This window comes from Scardinius erythrophthalmus (genome assembly GCF_964197995.2).
Source record: "Scardinius erythrophthalmus genome assembly, chromosome: 25".
Taxonomy (NCBI): Eukaryota; Metazoa; Chordata; class Actinopteri; order Cypriniformes; family Leuciscidae; genus Scardinius; species Scardinius erythrophthalmus.
In genome coordinates this window covers 30344618-30364099 of record NC_138245.1, presented here as the reverse complement: position 1 = coordinate 30364099, position 19482 = coordinate 30344618, and the positions used below count along the sequence as shown (strand labels likewise).

The 19482-nt window shown below is 35.1% G+C and overlaps 1 protein-coding gene across 2 annotated transcripts; it reads left to right on the top strand.

Moving 5' to 3' along the window:
• The first annotated feature begins 4220 nt into the window (after positions 1-4220).
• On the top strand, positions 4221-18688 carry gnb4b (guanine nucleotide binding protein (G protein), beta polypeptide 4b). Of its 2 annotated transcripts, XM_081357159.1 has the most exons (11): positions 4221-4412; positions 9915-10013; positions 10164-10202; positions 11261-11367; positions 11641-11704; positions 12845-13007; positions 14122-14188; positions 14420-14621; positions 15911-16127; positions 16422-16505; positions 16560-18688. In XM_081357159.1, the coding sequence occupies exons 2-11, from the start codon at positions 9957-9959 to the stop codon at positions 16637-16639; spliced, it is 1080 nt and encodes a 359-aa protein (XP_081213285.1). In that variant the 5' UTR covers positions 4221-4412; positions 9915-9956; the 3' UTR covers positions 16640-18688. The 2 variants fall into 2 exon arrangements, with proteins under 2 accessions (XP_081213285.1, XP_081213286.1); XM_081357160.1 differs by having other exon boundaries at positions 16422-16667.
• The last annotated feature ends 794 nt before the right edge of the window (positions 18689-19482 follow it).

Here is a 19482-nt window from a genome sequence, read left to right as displayed (position 1 = left end):
CATATTCTTCTGGAAATGTACATTCTAGTTCACTTTTCAAATTGTGTTTCAGGTTTATTTGTACAGTGAGTTTTCGTAATGGATCAGTTTGTTCTCCTACAGGATCATCTTTGACTCTACGGTCCAGATGTTAATATCCTGATGGATATATATATATATTTCAGTCGATGGAAATACAGATCAAAGAATAGAGAAATGGTTGCAGATCACAGTACGAACGATTAAGACTTTCACTTGATTTGAATCTTCTCATTTTCATAATATATAGAGAGAATGAAGACTATAGAGACAGACTCACGTGTGTTTCATTAGATCTTCAGCAGGTGACTGTCGCCTCTGAGTGTGTGACTGAAGGTCAGAGGTCACACTGACCGGTAAGACCAGCAAACGCTCCTTCATCTGGTGGAAGAACGAGAGGCGTTTGGGATCGTCATCATTCCAGCGATGCGCTAAACAGAAGGAAAAAAACGACAATCCCTTAAAAGACTTGAAGGAAAAGGAAAATAACACAGGTAAACCTTAAACATGAATAAATAATACATTTTTATCTAATAGAATGTGTCAAAAAAGGCTTGCATTAAATCTTCAGAATGACACTGTGAATGCAAAGGACTCAACGCTGGCTGTGACCTTTGACCTGGAGGAGAAAGGAAAGTCAGTTCAGCGGGAGGAAGTTCAATACTCTCATGTGCATGTCCAAGATTATTCTTTTTTATTATTGTTCATATATTGTTGAACATTATCAGAAATGCATTAATAACTGAAAGTTTTACAAACAAGACTGAGCTTACACACAGTCATCACATCACAGTATACATACCATTCCCAACAGTAAGTTAAAGACAAGGTGAGAGAGAGAGAGAGAGAGAGAGAGAGAGAGAGAGAGAGAGAGAGAGAGAGAGAGAGAGAGAGAGAGAGAGAGAGAGAGAGAGAGGAAAGTAGTGGAGTGGGACGTTTTACAAATGTAATGCTTTGAGACTTTTCATCCCTTTCATTGTCTCCAAATATACTAGAAATTCATCCTTAAAAACCAATAATCATGGAGGATTTTTTTTTTTTTTTTTTTACATTTGTGTTTGTAAAATTTCAGCAAAAGCAACACATTATTTATTACATAATATACCTTTTTAACTTCACAGTTTCCATGATGTTCAGTTCTGAACCTTTAATGTGTTATATTGACAAACTGTAATACTGTATTGATTTGTGTAGCCTATCTCAATCTCTTTTGATGTCCATATACCCCCCTTGTTTTATTATTATTCTCTGCTCACTGTTAATGTATGTATCTTTAAATGTGCAAAAAAAATGATGTTCAGTTCTGTGAGAGCGCAGTGCTGCCCCCTACTGAGCGACTGCAGGATAGAAGACCAGCTTCAGACACCCTCATATATACAGCCTGACATATGAAGAAAAATATGTCGTTGCCCCCCCCCCCCCCCCCCATACAGTATGTGTTTTTGTTGAGCATCATAATTGATTGGGCCATTTTTAATAATTGTAAGTAGGTAAGAGTTGTATATGATATGCATGTTTATATATCATGTTTATATATTTTATTTTATTTATTTATTTATTTGAGGTAGTGTAGTATGTACATTTTACGGGTAAATTTCACAGGTAAATTTTATTGTGTATAAAGGCCCAACCAGGGACAGGAGTTGTTTATATATCATGTTTATATTGTTTTAAATTGAAATAGTGAAGTATGTAAATTCTATTTGTGTCTAAAAGCCCAACCAGGGACAGGAGTTGAAAATTAGCATTTGCTATAAACTTTTTATGCAGCACTTCAGTGACAAGCTTGCTTTGAAACTATGTTTGTTTGCATTGTCCCTGTCAAATAAATAAATAAATAAATACATCAGGCTTTTATGGCTCATATAGTCTTATATAATGAGAATATGGAGGAAAGAAATCACCTTAATTTCATTCAGAGGCTCAAACTGAGCAGAAATATTAAATTTTGGAGCAGATGCTGATATTTAGGGCCAAAAAGCTCGTAATGTAAATCAATGATTTTTATAACAGTATAGCAGATACTGACATAAAATGCATATTATAATATCAGTGTGTATATATATATATATATATATGCATATCATTCTATCTGCCAATAATTTGCTTTAGTAAGATGATTTAAAAGTTTATTTTTATGTGTTTTTAAAATATATAATGCAATGCAGGACAATGATGATTGAGGTATGAACAAATAAACCTTCCTCAAAGCATGGTAATGATATTTGAAACTCACATTTGAACATTATTTTTTATTTATTTTAAATATGCATGGATAATCAAGCAAACCTGAGTGACTTCAGTCCAGATTTTTTACAATTATAAAGTAAATAAATTATCCATTACTTTTTACATAATTTAAAGTGTAAATTATTACACGTGCTAATCATGATAGCAGATTGTGTGCAACAGGTTTTTCAGCAAAGTTTTGATCATTCAGAGGCCTTAGAAATGTGTGGAATAACATATAATACATCTAGGCTTTGGGTTTGACTGATGCTATATTAAAGATGCTCATGATGCGTCATATCTTGTTTTGCATGCATTACTTTTTCACTCTCATGTATAGCACTCATTTATCTTTCATATGAATGTACAGTTAGGCGTAATGTAATGCTCCTCTCTGTGGAGTCCCTCCTCGCCTGACGTCAGTCGCCATTTGTGACGGTTGCCATGGCAACCACTAGCCTCCCCTAGAGATATATGTAGTGATGAATTCAGCTTTTTGCATTTGCACTGTACATCACATATATCCCTCTATATATAGCTCTAACAATGCACCGCTGTCCAAAATGTATTTTGTAGATATTCTCTGGTATTTGTTTGTGTATACAGCTACGATTTTCCACTCAAATGTTTTTTTTTTTTTTTGGTATTTCATGCTATAACCAGTGATATAATTTTTTTAAAAATATTCATTTACTTAGAATGTTCTTGACTATTTTAGAAGAAAGATTTTCAGTTCCACATTTGGATACGTGCCTGTGTTTGAGACAACAAAAGCAGGGTATCCTCTCCATATTAACACTTCTATTTATAGCCATGCTGCATCTTTTTTTAGAAGGCATGTTACTGATGCTCCTCTGCAGATCCTCAGCCGTCACGAGGGACTGCTTTCCCAACGGCTGCCCGAGACACTTATTTTCCTCATACATGTAGTATATATGCCATATATGTGTCACTAATATGATTCTGATTTTAATGAGAACAATAACTGAGGAGCTGTGACCCCATCTGGAAGCCTTTTAAAGAGGTTAAAGCCCTGAAAGACCCCATACCATCTCTGACAGAGAACAGATCGCTTTCAACTCACGCCATTGATTCTTCTCCCACTGTTCGCTTTCATTGATGCCATTAAATATTCAACATTTCCAAATGCGAGTGCATTTATCATAAATTTTGAAATAGTGTAATTGAATTGCTCTTAGCATTTAACACAATATACAATAGCCTACACCCCAAAATTATATATGTACAATAAGATGATAATGTATACAAAATACATTTCTATCTGTGCAATACATCTTTGTTTTTGTTTATGAGTGCATGTGCAAAAATTGTGTATATAGTATACTTTATTATGGTACATGCTTTCTTTCTATCTATCTATCTATCTATCTATCTTTTTCATTCTATGTCTATTTTTTGTGTGCATGTGCAAAAATTGTGTTTAATGCACTTTATTATGGTACATGCTATCTATCTATCCATCCATATGTCTATCTATCTATCTATCTATCTATCTATCTATCTATCTATCTAACACAACGTACTGTTACAGTGCATTGCACAAAAGTCGCAGAATAACAACAATGGAACTTTAAATCAGACCAACGTGTAAATGTTTCCGAACATTCATACATTAAAGTTTAAATGTAACTTTTACTACGACAGAAACAATCTTTCAAGTTTCCCTGCGAGACTCAAACACGTAGCGGATACGTTTCCTGTTTCTCCTACAGGCGCTTTGTTGAGGCAGCGGACGGACTGTACCATTCATCCGTAGGGGAACACAACAGCACCAACAACTACAGTTCCGAGTGTGTTCACACGATAAACACAAAGTTTGGAGGTATAGTGTAGTATTATGTCTATTGAGGTTATATAAATCATATTTATGCTTTTAAACAGCGATTTTAGGCTTTTATAGATACGCGGTGTCTGACGGGCCACCCCTCCGCCGAGTCTGTTGCCATGTTCCCGGTTCCCTTATGGGTGTGGTGACAAGATTGCTGGTGAAAATTGACTCTCAGCTCGCGTGAGGGCTGCGTGGCCCTTTAAATGTGTTTAAAATTGAGTTCCAGTTAATTAAGCCGCTTTGAAATTTATCTGTGCGCTTATCAACATGCCAGGGATCTGAAAGGAGCTGAATTTGCCCAAACCAGCCTGATCAGGTGAGGGGGAAAAAACAATCGTACGCTGTGTTTCTCTTCTCTCGTCTATTTCCTGCTTGTAAAATGCTCGTAAATGGACCTGCTGGGTGATTTAAACGCATTGCTGAACTTGTTTCGACTGTTTTAGGGGTGAATGAGGGGTTGAATCATGACTTCGTATAGCTAATTAGTTAAATTATAATCTGCTGGTTGTTCTGTTTAAAGAAGAAGCAACAGGAGGCCTGATACACACATAAGAGTTGAGTCTGAACTCCAACCGTTATAATCTGTTAAGTGTTTCCTGGCAGGAGTTAATCATCTTAATGGACAGTGTGGTGTAGTGGTTAAATATCTGTGGTGATGAGTGAAAGATTGCAGGTTCAACCCTCAGCTGGGATGACAGTATTATTGTGTCCTTGATAAAGACACTTCAGGTTACTACAGTAAACATGAGCTGCCCGTTGTTTTTAATAAAAGTCTTCGTTATATGAACGAACTCCATAAGTCATTTTACTTAGTGGTTATATCTTCCAGCTTGGTTAAACTGAATAAAATGTTAATAAAAATCCCCTTATTAAAAATTAAATCTAAAGTGTTTTGTGAGGACGGCAATCACTGAGATTCTTCGAGCTGGTAGTTTTACTTTCACTTTACCTTTGGTGAAATCCGTTTGATCCACCTTAAGTTTGTTTTTGTCAGATCCAGAGACTTTAAACTCTGCCAGCATGAATATTTGTGATATTTACTGGCTTAATTTGCCGTCTTACTCTATGCAGTTCTGGGACAGTCATGTGTGTTCTTTAATATTGTAGGTTATTGTGTAATTTTATTATTTTAAGGATTTAGAAATGCCCTCGCAGACATTATTTTCAAACAAAATCGTTTCAGATTTCAGTATTTATTAGGTACATGAAGATGTTCACCTGTAAAAAGAGAAAAAAAAAAAAATATATATATATATATATATATATGAAGAGTTCAGATGCAAAATCCTCTAAGTGCCATCTGAAATTTTCTTCTAGAATGATCATTTTTATCAAGCTTGTATATTTAAGTTCAGTAATTTCACTTAAATGACAATTAATAGGTAATTTTCATTGCCATTTAAGTGAAATTACATAACTTAAATATACAAGCTTGATAAAAATGATCATTCTAGAAGAAAATTTCAGATGGCACTTAGAGGCTTTTGCATCTGAACTCTTCATATATATATATATATATATATATATATATATATATATATATATATATATATATATATATATATATATATATATAATATATATATATTTGTAATTTTGTGAATGTGTGGAATATAGTTATTTTTTCCCCCTTTTGCTTCCTGGAATTGATTTTCAGTTGCAGTTTTTCTCTTTATGGGGTTATTAAATAAAAGCACACAGCTTGTCATATTTGTATTGCTGTAAAAGGAGGGTGAAGATACTCATGTCCTCTGTCATAGTGTCAGGTATGGGGCTCAGCAGTGTATTTTGTCATCATTAATGGAGCAAAAAACCAGCATGGCATATCTGTGCCCACTGAGAGCGTGCCAAGCTGATCTGACACACATCCTGAAACCTTCCCGAATCCCGACAGGCATCACCTGGAGTCAGAGTGTTTTAGTGTTATGGTGCACACTTGAATAAAACTTGCATTTGAATTGAATCCATAACAGACATCACCGGATAGTTTGGTTCGCATCATCATCATCATCATCATGTCTGAAATAGGGCTGCACGATTCAGGGGGAAAACAGTGTTATTGCAATTTTTCTTTTTAAAAATTCAGAATTTATTTGAACAATTTGACATTTTCTTTGATTTTTATACATTTTATCATTTTTATTTAGATATTATTTATGTTTAATTATTAACATTTAATTAAATGTTTAATTATTTAGGATATTAAACAAAATAAGAAGTTTTACTGTAGTAATGTTTTATCGTATTATAAATAAAGTGTGTATTTTAGTAAAAATACTACTAATGGCTGTCTTAAAATCTTTATATATCAAACGTTAAATCATATTAAAAAACACAATGCCGTACTTCACTCTAAAACAGCCTATTTATTTAAAGTATAGCCTAACTTTGCCGATTTTCAACCAGCTTTTTATTGTTTACTTAAAATGTTGGTTATATATCTAAATGAACAATGTTTACTCGGTTTTCTGTGTTACCTGGACCGAGAAAGTCACGTTTATTAGTCAACAAAAGTCTTTTGACGGCTTTTTGTGAAAACTACAGATTATACTTCAGCATTTCTGTATCACATAGCCTAGACCGTCGGATCGGCAGAGGGTTATTAACAGAACATTGTGAGGGTTGGTTTATCACTGAAAACTTAACAGCATTATGGTACAAAATGTTACTATGGCAGCAGCTTTCTTACTTGTATGCGTCACGTTTTGCACGTTGTATCCTCTACGTTCGGCCTAAAAGACATTGATATGTTGACAACAAACTGAGGTTTGTGCGGCATTCTTTCCATATTTACAATTTTTTTGCAGCCTTTTAGCCGCTGCCTACGACTCGCTGGATCCTTCACTGGAAACTCTAAACTCTTAACATTTACTCTTTGAATTCTTGCACCCGAGAAAAAGACGATAGATACCATTATGGCTAAAAGTTTGCTAAGAAGTATTTCCTACTAAAGCCAGGCGGTATTTGACTCTGGTCAAGTGTATTCATAACAGACTGGCGGGAGTGGCCTTGGACATGCACAGTGCATTATAGGTGTTAAAGTTTTCCCACCTATTTGACAAAAGGCAAGTCAACAGCCTTTTTTCTCTGTGTTTTCTCTAGTCAGGTAGCACAGATTTATTTTTTAAACCTTGTTTCTAATGCATACGCCAAGTTTAATTGAAAGCCCATTTTGCCAGGGATGAAGTACTCCCTTTAATCATATCACTAGGCGCGTTTCCTTTACAGATTTGCGCAAAACTTTCTTCTTTTTTTCTAAATGTCGACAAAAAAGTATTGAGAAATGACGCCGTTTCCATTAACCGATGTTATACGACTAAAACGTAATCTTTTCCCCTCGCAATAAATCATTCCAAAAATCATGGCGACGGATGTTGGTAAGTTTACGTACATCCCAGCCACCGCATTAACCATTATTATTAATCAAAGGAGATGTATGTGTGTTATCCAAGCGTTAATGTTAAGGAAAGACCCTTATTATACTTGGAGCGGCACATATGAGTAGTTTCTGGGTGTTTCTCCCTCATTTCTGCTTCGAGGTCTTGATTGTGGCATTTATTTGAGGTTTAGAATCCAGTATTCCTATAATTCTTCTGTCTTTTATGAATTTAATAAAGAACTCTGTCTCGTATTCTGTCCAAACACACCGCGTCATCTACGTCAGCTGACCTGTAAATGCGCAAAAACTGTTTGCATTGCAGTTTTGCGAATTTTTATTTTTCGAATTGCCTGAAAAATCCCCTCATGCGAGCGTAAAAACTTTTTTGCGATAAATGGGAGTTTTTGCGAAATTGACGTGTTTCCATTGGGCGTATTTTCAATTTGCGCAATTTGAAGGGTGATGGAAACACGGCTACAGACTTCGCAACTTGATAATCTCACTAAGCCATATCGAGATTTAGTTTTATTTCGATTAATTGCACTACCCTAGTCTGAAGGAGAGCGACGTGGATTATGTGAAGGTTGAGGCTGTAGTTGCCGCATGACGTCATCTTTGCACTGATGTGAGGTTGAATCCATAGGGTCTTAAACCACTACAGACGGTCCAAAGATAAACTAATGCCAGACTCAGGAAACATTATCTGTGTCTGATCACTTTTAAAATCATGCATGCAGCATTACATAAAGGTCAAAACCCAAATTATAAACATTGTTTGAAGACAGAACTATTTCAAAAATGTCTTTATCGTTGTAGTCCTTGGTATTATGAATAAGTTGTGTGATGCTGTCTGGTAGAGGTTGGGCAGTATGACCTAATAGAATGAGTAATATCAGTATATATCATAATTAGTTTTTTTATTTTATTGGAAATTCAATGGAATATTATTTTTTTCCTAGTTTTTAATAACCATGTGGTAAATGCCTATCTTTGTACAATCGAATGAACTGGTAACACTTTATAATAAGGTTTCATTTGTGAACTATATTAGTTAACATAGTAACAACTAAATTACTTTTACAGCATTTATTAATCTTAAAGACCCCCTGTGGTGCAAATCAAGCTTTTAATGTTGTTTATATGTCTAGTATGTGGTGTTTTTAATGTGCTTTAAGACAAAACATGAGTAATTTCATCAGTCCAACTCCATTGCTGAGTATTTTCTCCTCAAAACTGCAGTGAAAAAAAGATTAGGTTAAAATTAGGTGCTTTATCTCATTTGATTTTGTTTTGAACTTGATGGACGCAAGTCACATTATTTGTTTATAATCATAAAAAAACAAGCTAGCCTCCAGTTTAGGTTGGGCCAGATGAGTTTGAGAGACGCTGGACTAGTAACCAAACCATGTGCTGTTAACGCACAGATGTGTTTGAGTTTGTAGTAGATCTTCTAACTCTTAACACATTCGTATGCAATCAAAGGTGAGGGAGACATTGAGACGCGGTCGCTTGATTTGACGGAAAGGTCAGTGAACATATGGGTGGCATTTGGCAGCAGTTGGCGGGGTTTTGAAGACCCTCTGAGCTCACCGTCATTTCCCACTGCTCTCAGATCAGTTTGTGCGTTTAATTAAAGTTGCTGAAATGGATTTGCTCAAAGGAAGCTGGTCCTTTGACCATTTGTAATTGCAGTTTAAAGGGGTGGTTGATTATGATTTCACTTTTCTAACTTTAGTTAGTGTGTAATGTTGCTGTTTGAGCATAAACAACATCTGCAAAGTTACAACCCTCAAAGTTCAAAGCAAAGGGAGATATTTGCTTTTAAAGAAATTGCTTTTTAAGGACTACAACAAACGGCTGGTAGAGACTACACCACATTCCTCCCGGGCTAGTGACATCACCAACCCTAGAATTTACATAAACCCCGCCCCCTGAACATGATTTATAGATTATCATGATATAATATGCTAATCAGTGACTAGAAGATAACTACACATCAGCTTCATAAATTCATCAACTAACCATTCAGAAATGTCCTGTTGCTTCTACATGTTGTCACTTCTTCTTGAGTCTCTCCATCACTGTCTGACTCCGGTTTGAACATAAAAGGCTAAAAGTTTTAGAAATTTCCAGTGCATGTGTGAGGTAAAAGGACACGAGCTGTTGAAGCTCCTCCCCCTGTGCCGGGAGCAGCAGCTCATTTGCATTTAAAGGGACAGACACAAAAACAGCGTTTTTGCTCACCCTCAAAAAGTGAAACTTCACACACACTCTGAAGACATCAGAGACTTATTTTATATCTTGTTAAAAGGGCATTATACCACCCCTTTAAGGGATTTCATAACCGCATGCATCACTAGTGCAATGTTTGATTGACAGATGAGCGCATGCAATGCAAGAATGTTGTCATAATACTGTAAAATTGCACATTTCTTGCAGGTCCAGCACGTTGTCGTCTCGGGCGTAGGTCAAACAGGAACAATGAGTGAGTTGGAACAGTTGCGTCAGGAAGCGGAACAGCTTCGCAACCAGATCCGGGTAAGAGGAATTGTTCATCAGCGCTTGTGTTTGGACTGAGGCAACAAAAGGAAACGTTCATATGAGAGGAATCGCATGTAAACAATATATTTCCTTTGTCGAGTGTTTTGATTGGGAAGTTTTGTGTCATGAATTATTGTTGTTTTTCAGGATGCTAGAAAAGCCTGCAGTGACTCCACACTTTCGCAGGTACGAAACAAATCATTGATTGGTTGAGATCAACCAGGTCATCTACAAACTGCTGTGGAGATGTACACTATCTGTCAAAAGTTTAGAATAATTAATAATGCAATTGATTTTTTACACTATCTGTCAAAAGTAGATTAAAAAAAAGGATTTCTTTAATGCTTTTGATAGAAGCCTCTTCTTACACTCACCATTATTTTGATCAAATACAGTAAAAACTGTGAAATATTATTAGTTTAAATTTAGTGTTCTACGTGAATGTATTAGTGTAATTTATTCCTGTGATAAAAGCTGAATTTTCAGCATCATTTCGAGTCTTCAGTGTCACATGATCCTTCAAAAATCATTTGCATCAGTTATTATTGGTTTTCTATTATTAATAATGGTTTTGATTATTATCATTTGAAAACATTTTTTACTGCTTAATATTTTTGTGGAAACAATATTTATTTAGCATTCTTTTATGAATAGAAAGTTAAAAAAACAGCATTTAATAGAATTCTTTTGTAATATCATAACTTTCATAGTCTTTTCATAGTCAATATCATAGTCTTTTTCTGTCACTTTTGATAAATTGAATGCGTCTTACTGAATAAAAGTATTCATTTCTTTTTCTTGCCCCAAACATTTGAATGGTAGAGTTTACAAAAATATGACGTAACACAACTGTTATCAACATTTATAATAATGAGAAATATTTCTTGATTAGCACATTAGAATGATTTCTGAAGGATCATGTGACACTGAAGACCGTGATGATAAATTCAGCTTTGATCACAGGAATAAATTATATTTTACAATATTATAAACAGTTATTTTAAATGTTATAATATTTCACAATATTATTTTATTTTACTGTATTTTGATCAAATAAATGCATCATTGGTGAGCAGAAGAAACTTCAAAAAAATGTTTCGCATTTTTAGTGTAAATACTCTGTAAATGAGCATTGAAATGCTATAGAAGATGATGCTGTAAGATCTCTGATGTGCCATTGCTTCATGGGAGCTGATGATGTTGTGTGATCTTTAATCTCTTGCTGTTCTGGGCTCATATGGCAGATGACAGCGAGCCTGGACTCAGTGGGGCGGATCCAGATGAGAACGAGACGCACACTCAGAGGTCATCTCGCCAAAATCTACGCCATGCACTGGGGCAGCGACTCCAGGTGTGTGTTTGATTGACAGACACGTTCTCAGAGGGTCACGATTGGTTTTATACACACAGAAAATGCTGCTTTAAACACTCTGGGCCTCCTTTCAACTGTGTGATTAATATTACATGAAGAAACGCTTGGGACCCTGGTGTTCGTTTTCCATGGAGCTGTAATAAGGCCTTTCCCACCATGTTACTCAAATCCCATCTGTGCCCCATATTAATTACATTTCATTATGGATATGCTGCAATGTGGATGAATATAATTTCTTTGGCTTTTTTTTAGGTTACTTGTCAGTGCCTCCCAAGATGGCAAACTGATCATATGGGATGGTTATACGACAAACAAGGTAATGAGATACTAAAGCCATGTAGGCTACACTGAAAAAAAAAAAAAACTTATTTTATTCAAATCAAAAGATGTTAAGCATCACCAAATCATCCTAAATACATTTATACCAACAAAACAACTTTTCATTGGTTAAATCTGCTTTTTAAGTTAACAATAGCTATGTTTCCATCCACCTATTTTTCTTTCGCATTTTGGGATATCGCATAAAAACTGCACACAGAAACGCCAAGATGCATATAAATTAAAAAAATGTGCATAACTTTATCCAATAAGACTTTTTAACTTTTTTTATCCAATAAGAGAACATGTGCATAAACTACAATGGAAACATGTTTACCGAATATGCCTGAGCAAAGTCCAGTATAACACGTGCATTTATAAAAACTTTATGCAATAAGACTTTAACTTTTTTTTTTATTGGCTATTTTAAAAATGTTTGAATCTATTAGTAGCTCTAATATTTACTGAGATTTTAAGTTAATATTTCAATATTTTAACAACATATTTGCGGTTCTGTGATAATTAATGTTAACATGACATGCAGGCGCACAAATTAAATATTTCAAGTGTTTTATTTTGATTTGTTTTTATTTTAATATTTACATATTATTTTATATAATTGAGTTGTTTTTGTTTGTTTGTTTTGAAATAAGTCTCTTTTGCTCACCATGACTGCATTTATTCGATCCGCTGAAAATTCAGCTTTTCCATCACAGGAATGAATTACATTTTAAAATATATTAAAATAGGAAACCTATAGTGTATTTTTTTTAATAGTTTAATTCATTGTGTTTCATCTGCGCGCTCTGAGATGCAAGTACTTCATTATATAAGCAAATTACTACACAGTGGTTATATACTTTAAAAAAAAATATATATATATATTTTTTTTTTTGCACCAGTCTATCAGGAAGATTTTGTTCTCTTTGACTTAAAGGATTGAAACACTGCTTTGTTCGCAAATATTTTATGCAGTATTCTTATTTTGCGCACAAATTAAATTTGCAACTTTTGATGAAAGCATGGCTGATTGCACCACTATTTACAGTGTAGCCCAGTCCTGCTGGGGATTGTTTTCTGTTTATCTTCAGTTTTTGCTTATTGTATTACTGAAGGCTGTTGTATGTTTTTAACTCAGATGCACGCCATCCCCCTGCGCTCCTCCTGGGTCATGACCTGTGCGTACGCCCCGTCCGGGAACTACGTGGCCTGTGGAGGCCTGGACAACATCTGCTCCACCTACAGCCTTAAGACCCGCGAGGGCAACGTCAGGGTGAACCGAGAACTGGCCGGACACACAGGTAGAGTCGCCTTTATTCATCTCCTCTCTTCTAAAACGAGGATTAACAAGCTTTTTTTGTCAGCCGAACCCCTTTGACCTAAAATATGTACTAGGGCTGTCAACATTTACACATTAACGAACGCGATTAAGTCAAAATTCTTAAATCTGCGAATTACGTTTCTCGGCTGGATAAAGCAAACAAGTGTCTCGCTAGTAAAGTTTTGATGGACGCGGATTGTAATCAAGGTAAAGACGATGGTGGTGACGTACAGGAGTCGTACAGTAAGAACGCGTGAGTCTGTTATTATTGGTGCGCAACCAAAACCGTGTTATATTTAGGCTATGCACAGACACATTTCAGCGTTGTTTCCACACACAATCAGGATCATGTTTTTATCTGTCCTGTGTATCTTGCTGTGTTTAGTAATTCTGATTAGATCCTTGTACTGCATTTATATATATATATATATATATATATATATATATATTACACACACACACACATACACAGTCAGGTCAAGGCAATGGCCATGACATTCACTCAGTATTGCAACTTGGCATGTCTAAAATGTAAATAAGCTCTGAAACACACTGTGGATTCTGAAAAGTTTATGAATGATATGGGCTCTTTATATCATTTGGTTATTTGGTGTCCTTTTTGAGTCTCCAAGTGTTTTTTTTTTTTTAGAAAGATCTAAATTTACCTTGAAAAAAGCCTGCAGAAAATACAGTTCTGTGAGAATCATCCTTCAATCTGATGGTTTACTGGGCTTTTATTTGTTTTTATTTTAATATCTTTACATATTATTTGATATAATTAAGTTGTTTTTGTTTGGTTGTTTTGAAATGAGTCTCTCACCAAGACTGCATTTATTTGATCCTTTTCCATCACAGGAATGAATTAAATTTTTAAATATATTAAAATAGGAAACCTGTAGGGTATTATATCCAAATTTGACACTTTTTTTTATAGTTTAATTAACACATGAATAATTATTAGCTTAGCTAACTCACAAACTTGTTTGGGAAACTCTGCTCTTCTTCAACTCTTTCTGTATGCCATTTTATACAATGCATAATTAATGAATGCAATGCATAATTAATTCTTTTTTTTTTTATGAACAACCCTGTAGGTTATCTGTCTTGCTGTCGTTTTCTTGATGACAATCAGATCATCACCAGCTCTGGCGACACCACATGGTGAGTTCATGTGCCATACAATAACTCAAGTAAAGAATTATTTTTCAATAAGAATTAATTTTCCTATTTCATTTTAGAATTTTTTGACTTTTCAAACCTATGACTTAGTCATTGTTAGTGCCATGCTGTTTTAGCTACATTGCATATTGCACACCCAAATATGCAACAACAACAAAAAAAAGTTTTGTTCCATGTTGCTTTGAATTAAGTGTTTGGTGTCTTTTGTTGCAGTGCATTGTGGGACATTGAGACGGGCCAACAAACAACCAGTTTCACAGGACACACGGGTGATGTCATGAGTCTGTCGGTCAGTCCCGACTCTAAGACGTTCGTGTCAGGGGCCTGCGACGCCTCTGCCAAACTATGGGACATCAGAGACGGGATGTGCAGGCAGTCGTTCACTGGCCACGTCTCGGATATAAACGCCGTCTGCGTGAGTGTTTAGACCTACCTTTGAAATCATGCTTGCTGTTTGGTTCAATTATTAAAATATAAACTACTAGTCAAAAGTTTGGAATAATTAAAGGGGTGATGAACTGAGAAATCAAATATTTTCCTTGAGCTTTTGACATATAAGAGGTCATTATACTATAAGAATATCCTGTGAGTTTCAGAGCTGAAAACGTCCTTGTTAGTCCAATAAAAGCTTTTACTGACACCAGGCACAACGAACGACAGGTTTTTCAAAGTGGGGATCTCTGACGTCAAAGGGTATCAAACCCCGCCTCCGCAGAAGATGATCAACGCCTACTTCAGCACTGCCTGTTTAGCCCTGCCCACCGATTCACATTACATGAAGCTCATTATAATATGCAAATCTGTTATCCAATCATAGCAGTGGGCGTTTACTTCCAAGTCTTCAGTGCGGCACGCCCATAAAAACCGAGCGTTTCAGGAGCTAGGCTCAAAACCAGGGTAGAAAATAGCCTATTACTTATTCATTTAGATGTTTTTGTGAATGTAAAAAACAAGCGAACGTCATAAGTTGACCTCAGACAACAATATAAAAAAATATGACCCCTTTAAGATTTTTTTTATGTTTTTGAAAGAACCAAGGCAGCATTTATTTGATCAATATATATATATATATATATATATATATATATATATTTTATATTATTATTTAAAAAGGCTATTTTCTATGTAAAAAAAAAAAAAAATTATATATATATATATATATATATATATATCATCAGTAGTCAACATTTAAAGTGGATAATAACCTTTCATCAAAGATATACATGAATTATGAACAATACCCGTTCTTGTCTTGTCTTAGGACAACTTTGATGAACTTTTTTGATCCACTTCAAATGTTGACTACTGTAGTAAAATGTAATTTATTCCTGTGATCAAAACTGAATGTTCAGCATCATTACTCCAGTCTTCAGTGTCACATGATCCTTCAGAAATCATTCTAATATGATGATTTGCTTTTTCAACATTGATAATAATCAGAAATGTTTCTTGAGCAGCAAATCAGCATATTAGAATGATTTCTGAAGGATCATTCAGGATCAGTAATAGTTCACAATATTTCTGTATTTTTGATCTAATATTTGCAGTCTTAGTGAGCGTTAGATACAAGAGCATTCATAAATCTTAATTATACCAAACTTTTATACTACTAACTGGGTGGTTTTTGTTATGTTCTGGAAGCTTCTCTTGTGTAACACGGCATGAGTCGATGAATTTGAGTTTTTTTGTTGTTTACTCCTGCAGTTCTTTCCGAACGGAAATGCCTTCACAACCGGTTCAGACGACGCCACCTGCAGGCTGTTCGACCTGCGCGCGGATCAGGAGCTGATGATGTATTCTCACGACAACATCATCTGCGGCATCACCTCCGTGGCCTTTTCCAAGAGCGGACGCCTCCTGCTGGCCGGTTACGACGACTTCAACTGCAACGTCTGGGACACTTTAAAAGGCGAACGTGCAGGTGAGAGCAAATGCCCTTCAGAGGCATTCTTTTTTATATATATTTAATAGGGCTGGGTAAAAAAAAATGTGATTTCTCAATTTTAATCAATTCTCCTTTTTACGAACCGATATCGATTAGTCATCCTGTTTTCAGTTGATGAATGAATGGAACATTGTAGCGTGCATCCAATCCAATAAATCGCAATAATCTTTGTGCTTTGTTACTATTGATATGAAACAAAGTCTCAGTCTTGAACCGTTAACACCGTTAATGGATTTGCATTATAATAATCTGCACCGCTCCCTCTGTCAGGTGTCCTGGCCGGTCACGACAACCGGGTGAGCTGTTTAGGAGTAAATGATGATGGAATGGCTGTGGCCACGGGATCATGGGACAGTTTCCTTCGGATCTGGAACTGAGAGCGGTATTAAACAAAATCTCCAGGTCCAGTTTCCTTCCGTCCCATTTCTACGTCTTTCCACAGCAAGTCCTCTGCATTCCAGTTATTACACATGATTTTCAGTATGTAGTTCAATCCCGTGGGAAAGCCAATCGTCACCGGCCGGCCACAGGAATCATAAGAGATTATTAAAGTGTCATTGTGTAATATGTAAATATACATGTATATGAATATAGATATGGTATATATGTACAGCATTATGTGTATGTATATACCATATAGTATATACATACATAGTGTTCATGTATATATTTTTCTAGTTGATCATTGGCCCATGACATTTTTATTAATCTTTCTCTTTTTTGTTTTGTATTTTACTTTGTTTTGTGTACATAGAAAACAACGCTAAACTAGTCGGAACGTTGCGTACTGCAGTCTGTATTACAAAAAGTTCGTGAATTTATGGAGGTTTTCATGCATTGGACAACAAAAGCGTAAAACATGCATATGACCTCTGAATTTTTTTTTTTTCTTTACACGCCACTAAATCAATCATTTATTGGTGTTTGGAACGAAGGCACTGAATTTTCTCAGCCTTGAGATTGAATGTTTAATTCGAAGCATTACGACACCTTGTTTTTAGGAGTTTTGCTTTTGATTGATAATGAAATTTATAATGTCTCTGCCCTTGAACTTTAGCCTTAAAATACTAGTGATCACAACAGAACTAATCCTAGTATATCAATTCTTATTTTTTTGGTGCTTACAAAGGAAATCTGTGCTTTGAATTAATTCATAACACTTGCTTTTTTTCTTTTTTTTTTGGATTAGAAATGGCCACAAACCCTTCTCTTAAATTAGTTTTAACGTTGCAGTGTTACAAAAATGGAGCATATTGAAAGAAGTATATATAATATTTTTGTGCACGTCATAGTTGATTAGGAGTCATTTGAATGCTGAGACTGTTTTTCCTTCAATCTCTCAGTTTTAGCATGTAAATGTGTGCAAACAGGTGGAAATGAAGAACACTACCTGGTCAGGATGATTTAACTGCTCACTCAGTCACTATATTCGGCTTTTTTTTTTCTGTGGAAAAAAAAAAAAATTGTAGATCAGAGCAATGAAGCTGTTTACTCACTTTCGCCATATTTATAAGTGCCATCGGTTCTGACAGTACGTCTCTGTGTTTGTTGTGGTTGCCGGATCGAGGCTGTTTGAGATGTGTGTCAGTAACCAGCTTGATATTCTTTCACCTTAACAAGCCTGATTAAAAATGATATCTGTGCCATTGTTAATGCTCTTAACACCTCATATAACTGTGAATAGAATTTAAAATCTTTCTCTTCACCTTTTTTGTATAAAAGGGAATTGGAAAGTGGCTTGAAATTATGTTGAGGTATTAAAGTGTATTTACAGTATGAAAATGCTTTTTAGCATAAATAAAACCATTTCACCGTTCAAAATAGTTAATTTAGGGTTTAAAGTTTTTTTTTCTTTTTTTTTCTGAGTTTTAAGATGATTAACTGTGAAAAGGGATGTCTTTATAGTTGCAATGTCTCATTTAGAAGTCACTTTGAATTCTACAATTTAAACAGGAAATTTGTCTGCTGGTATTATTTGTATTGGTTAGAATTTAAGTCAGATTTCTATTCTTGGTAATGTAGAGGTTGAAAGATTGCCAATCAGTGATTCTTTTTGTGGTTGTTTTATTATGATCATGTTGAAGATTTGAGTGGTTGATTCTGAATCAGCTGAATTGGACAGTTTTAACATCTAACTGTCTTTATCCTTGGCTTATATAGTCATGTAGTCTTTTGGGCTTTAATGAAAAACATTGATGACTTTTTCAAACGAGTTTAGTTTTTATTTCGCATTATTTCCAAATATGCCGAACCACTCAAACTCCGCAACAAGAGTATTTTACAGGTTAGAACCCCAATGCTTTAAGTATTCATAATATACTTTTGGCTCATTTGTATCCTACATTACCTTCTTCTTTGAGCCAATAAAGCCAGGACTGTGGTGCCTGGTATAGACTTTCACAGTGCCATATTTTCAAATAATCAATTTTAATAACATTTTGTTCCTCAAATTTTTTTTTTTTGGTATTTGTAAAGTAACATGGTGATAAAGCTGCCATACACTGATATTGTAACCAATAAAAAGACTTTTAACCATATGTTAAGATGTTTCTTTTTGATTGTCTCAATTTGCTAATTTAAATGTGGATATTTGGGCTATACTATTTTCTCCTAAACGTAATTAAAAATATTGTGAGCGATGGAGAAAATATAGGGACAGATTCATTGCCTGATTCATATGATCCAACGATTTCTTTTGTTTTACTTGCAAGTACTATCCAACAAATTAAAATTGTGTTGCAATTACGATTATTTGTCGTGAAAACTCACCTCAGAAATTCGCGCCACTTCTTCTCAGAATTCCGGCGCACGCGCTGACTTGTAAAAAGCGCGCGATTTTCCAAGCGAAAGTCGACAAAAAGACTTTTGACTTGACACAATGTTTATAAATAAACGATACTATATTGCCATTTCACCTTTAATAGAAACCGTAGTTAAACAAACGCACATTACAGCAAACCTACCACGTCTCCGTCACGAATAATGTCGAAAAAGCGTGTCATGTCCAATGTCAACGTCATCGAAATTAACTCACAATAGGCCCAAGTATTATTATATCGTTGGGGATTATTAACTCGAACTATAAAATTTGGACAAAGGTGTAGAAAGAATATCTCGCGTCAAGTCACTATATTGCCCAGACACGATCCTCCCACCCCATACAAAATAACACATAAAAAAAGATATTTGCGAAACAAAACGACTTACCTGTTAGTTACAGAACGAGCCGAAGTTGCTGATGGACGGGTGTAATAATGAGCTTTTTTCTAAAAGTATTTTTTTAATAGAATTTTGAATATCCCTGGTGTTTTTCTAACATTTTCTGCAAATT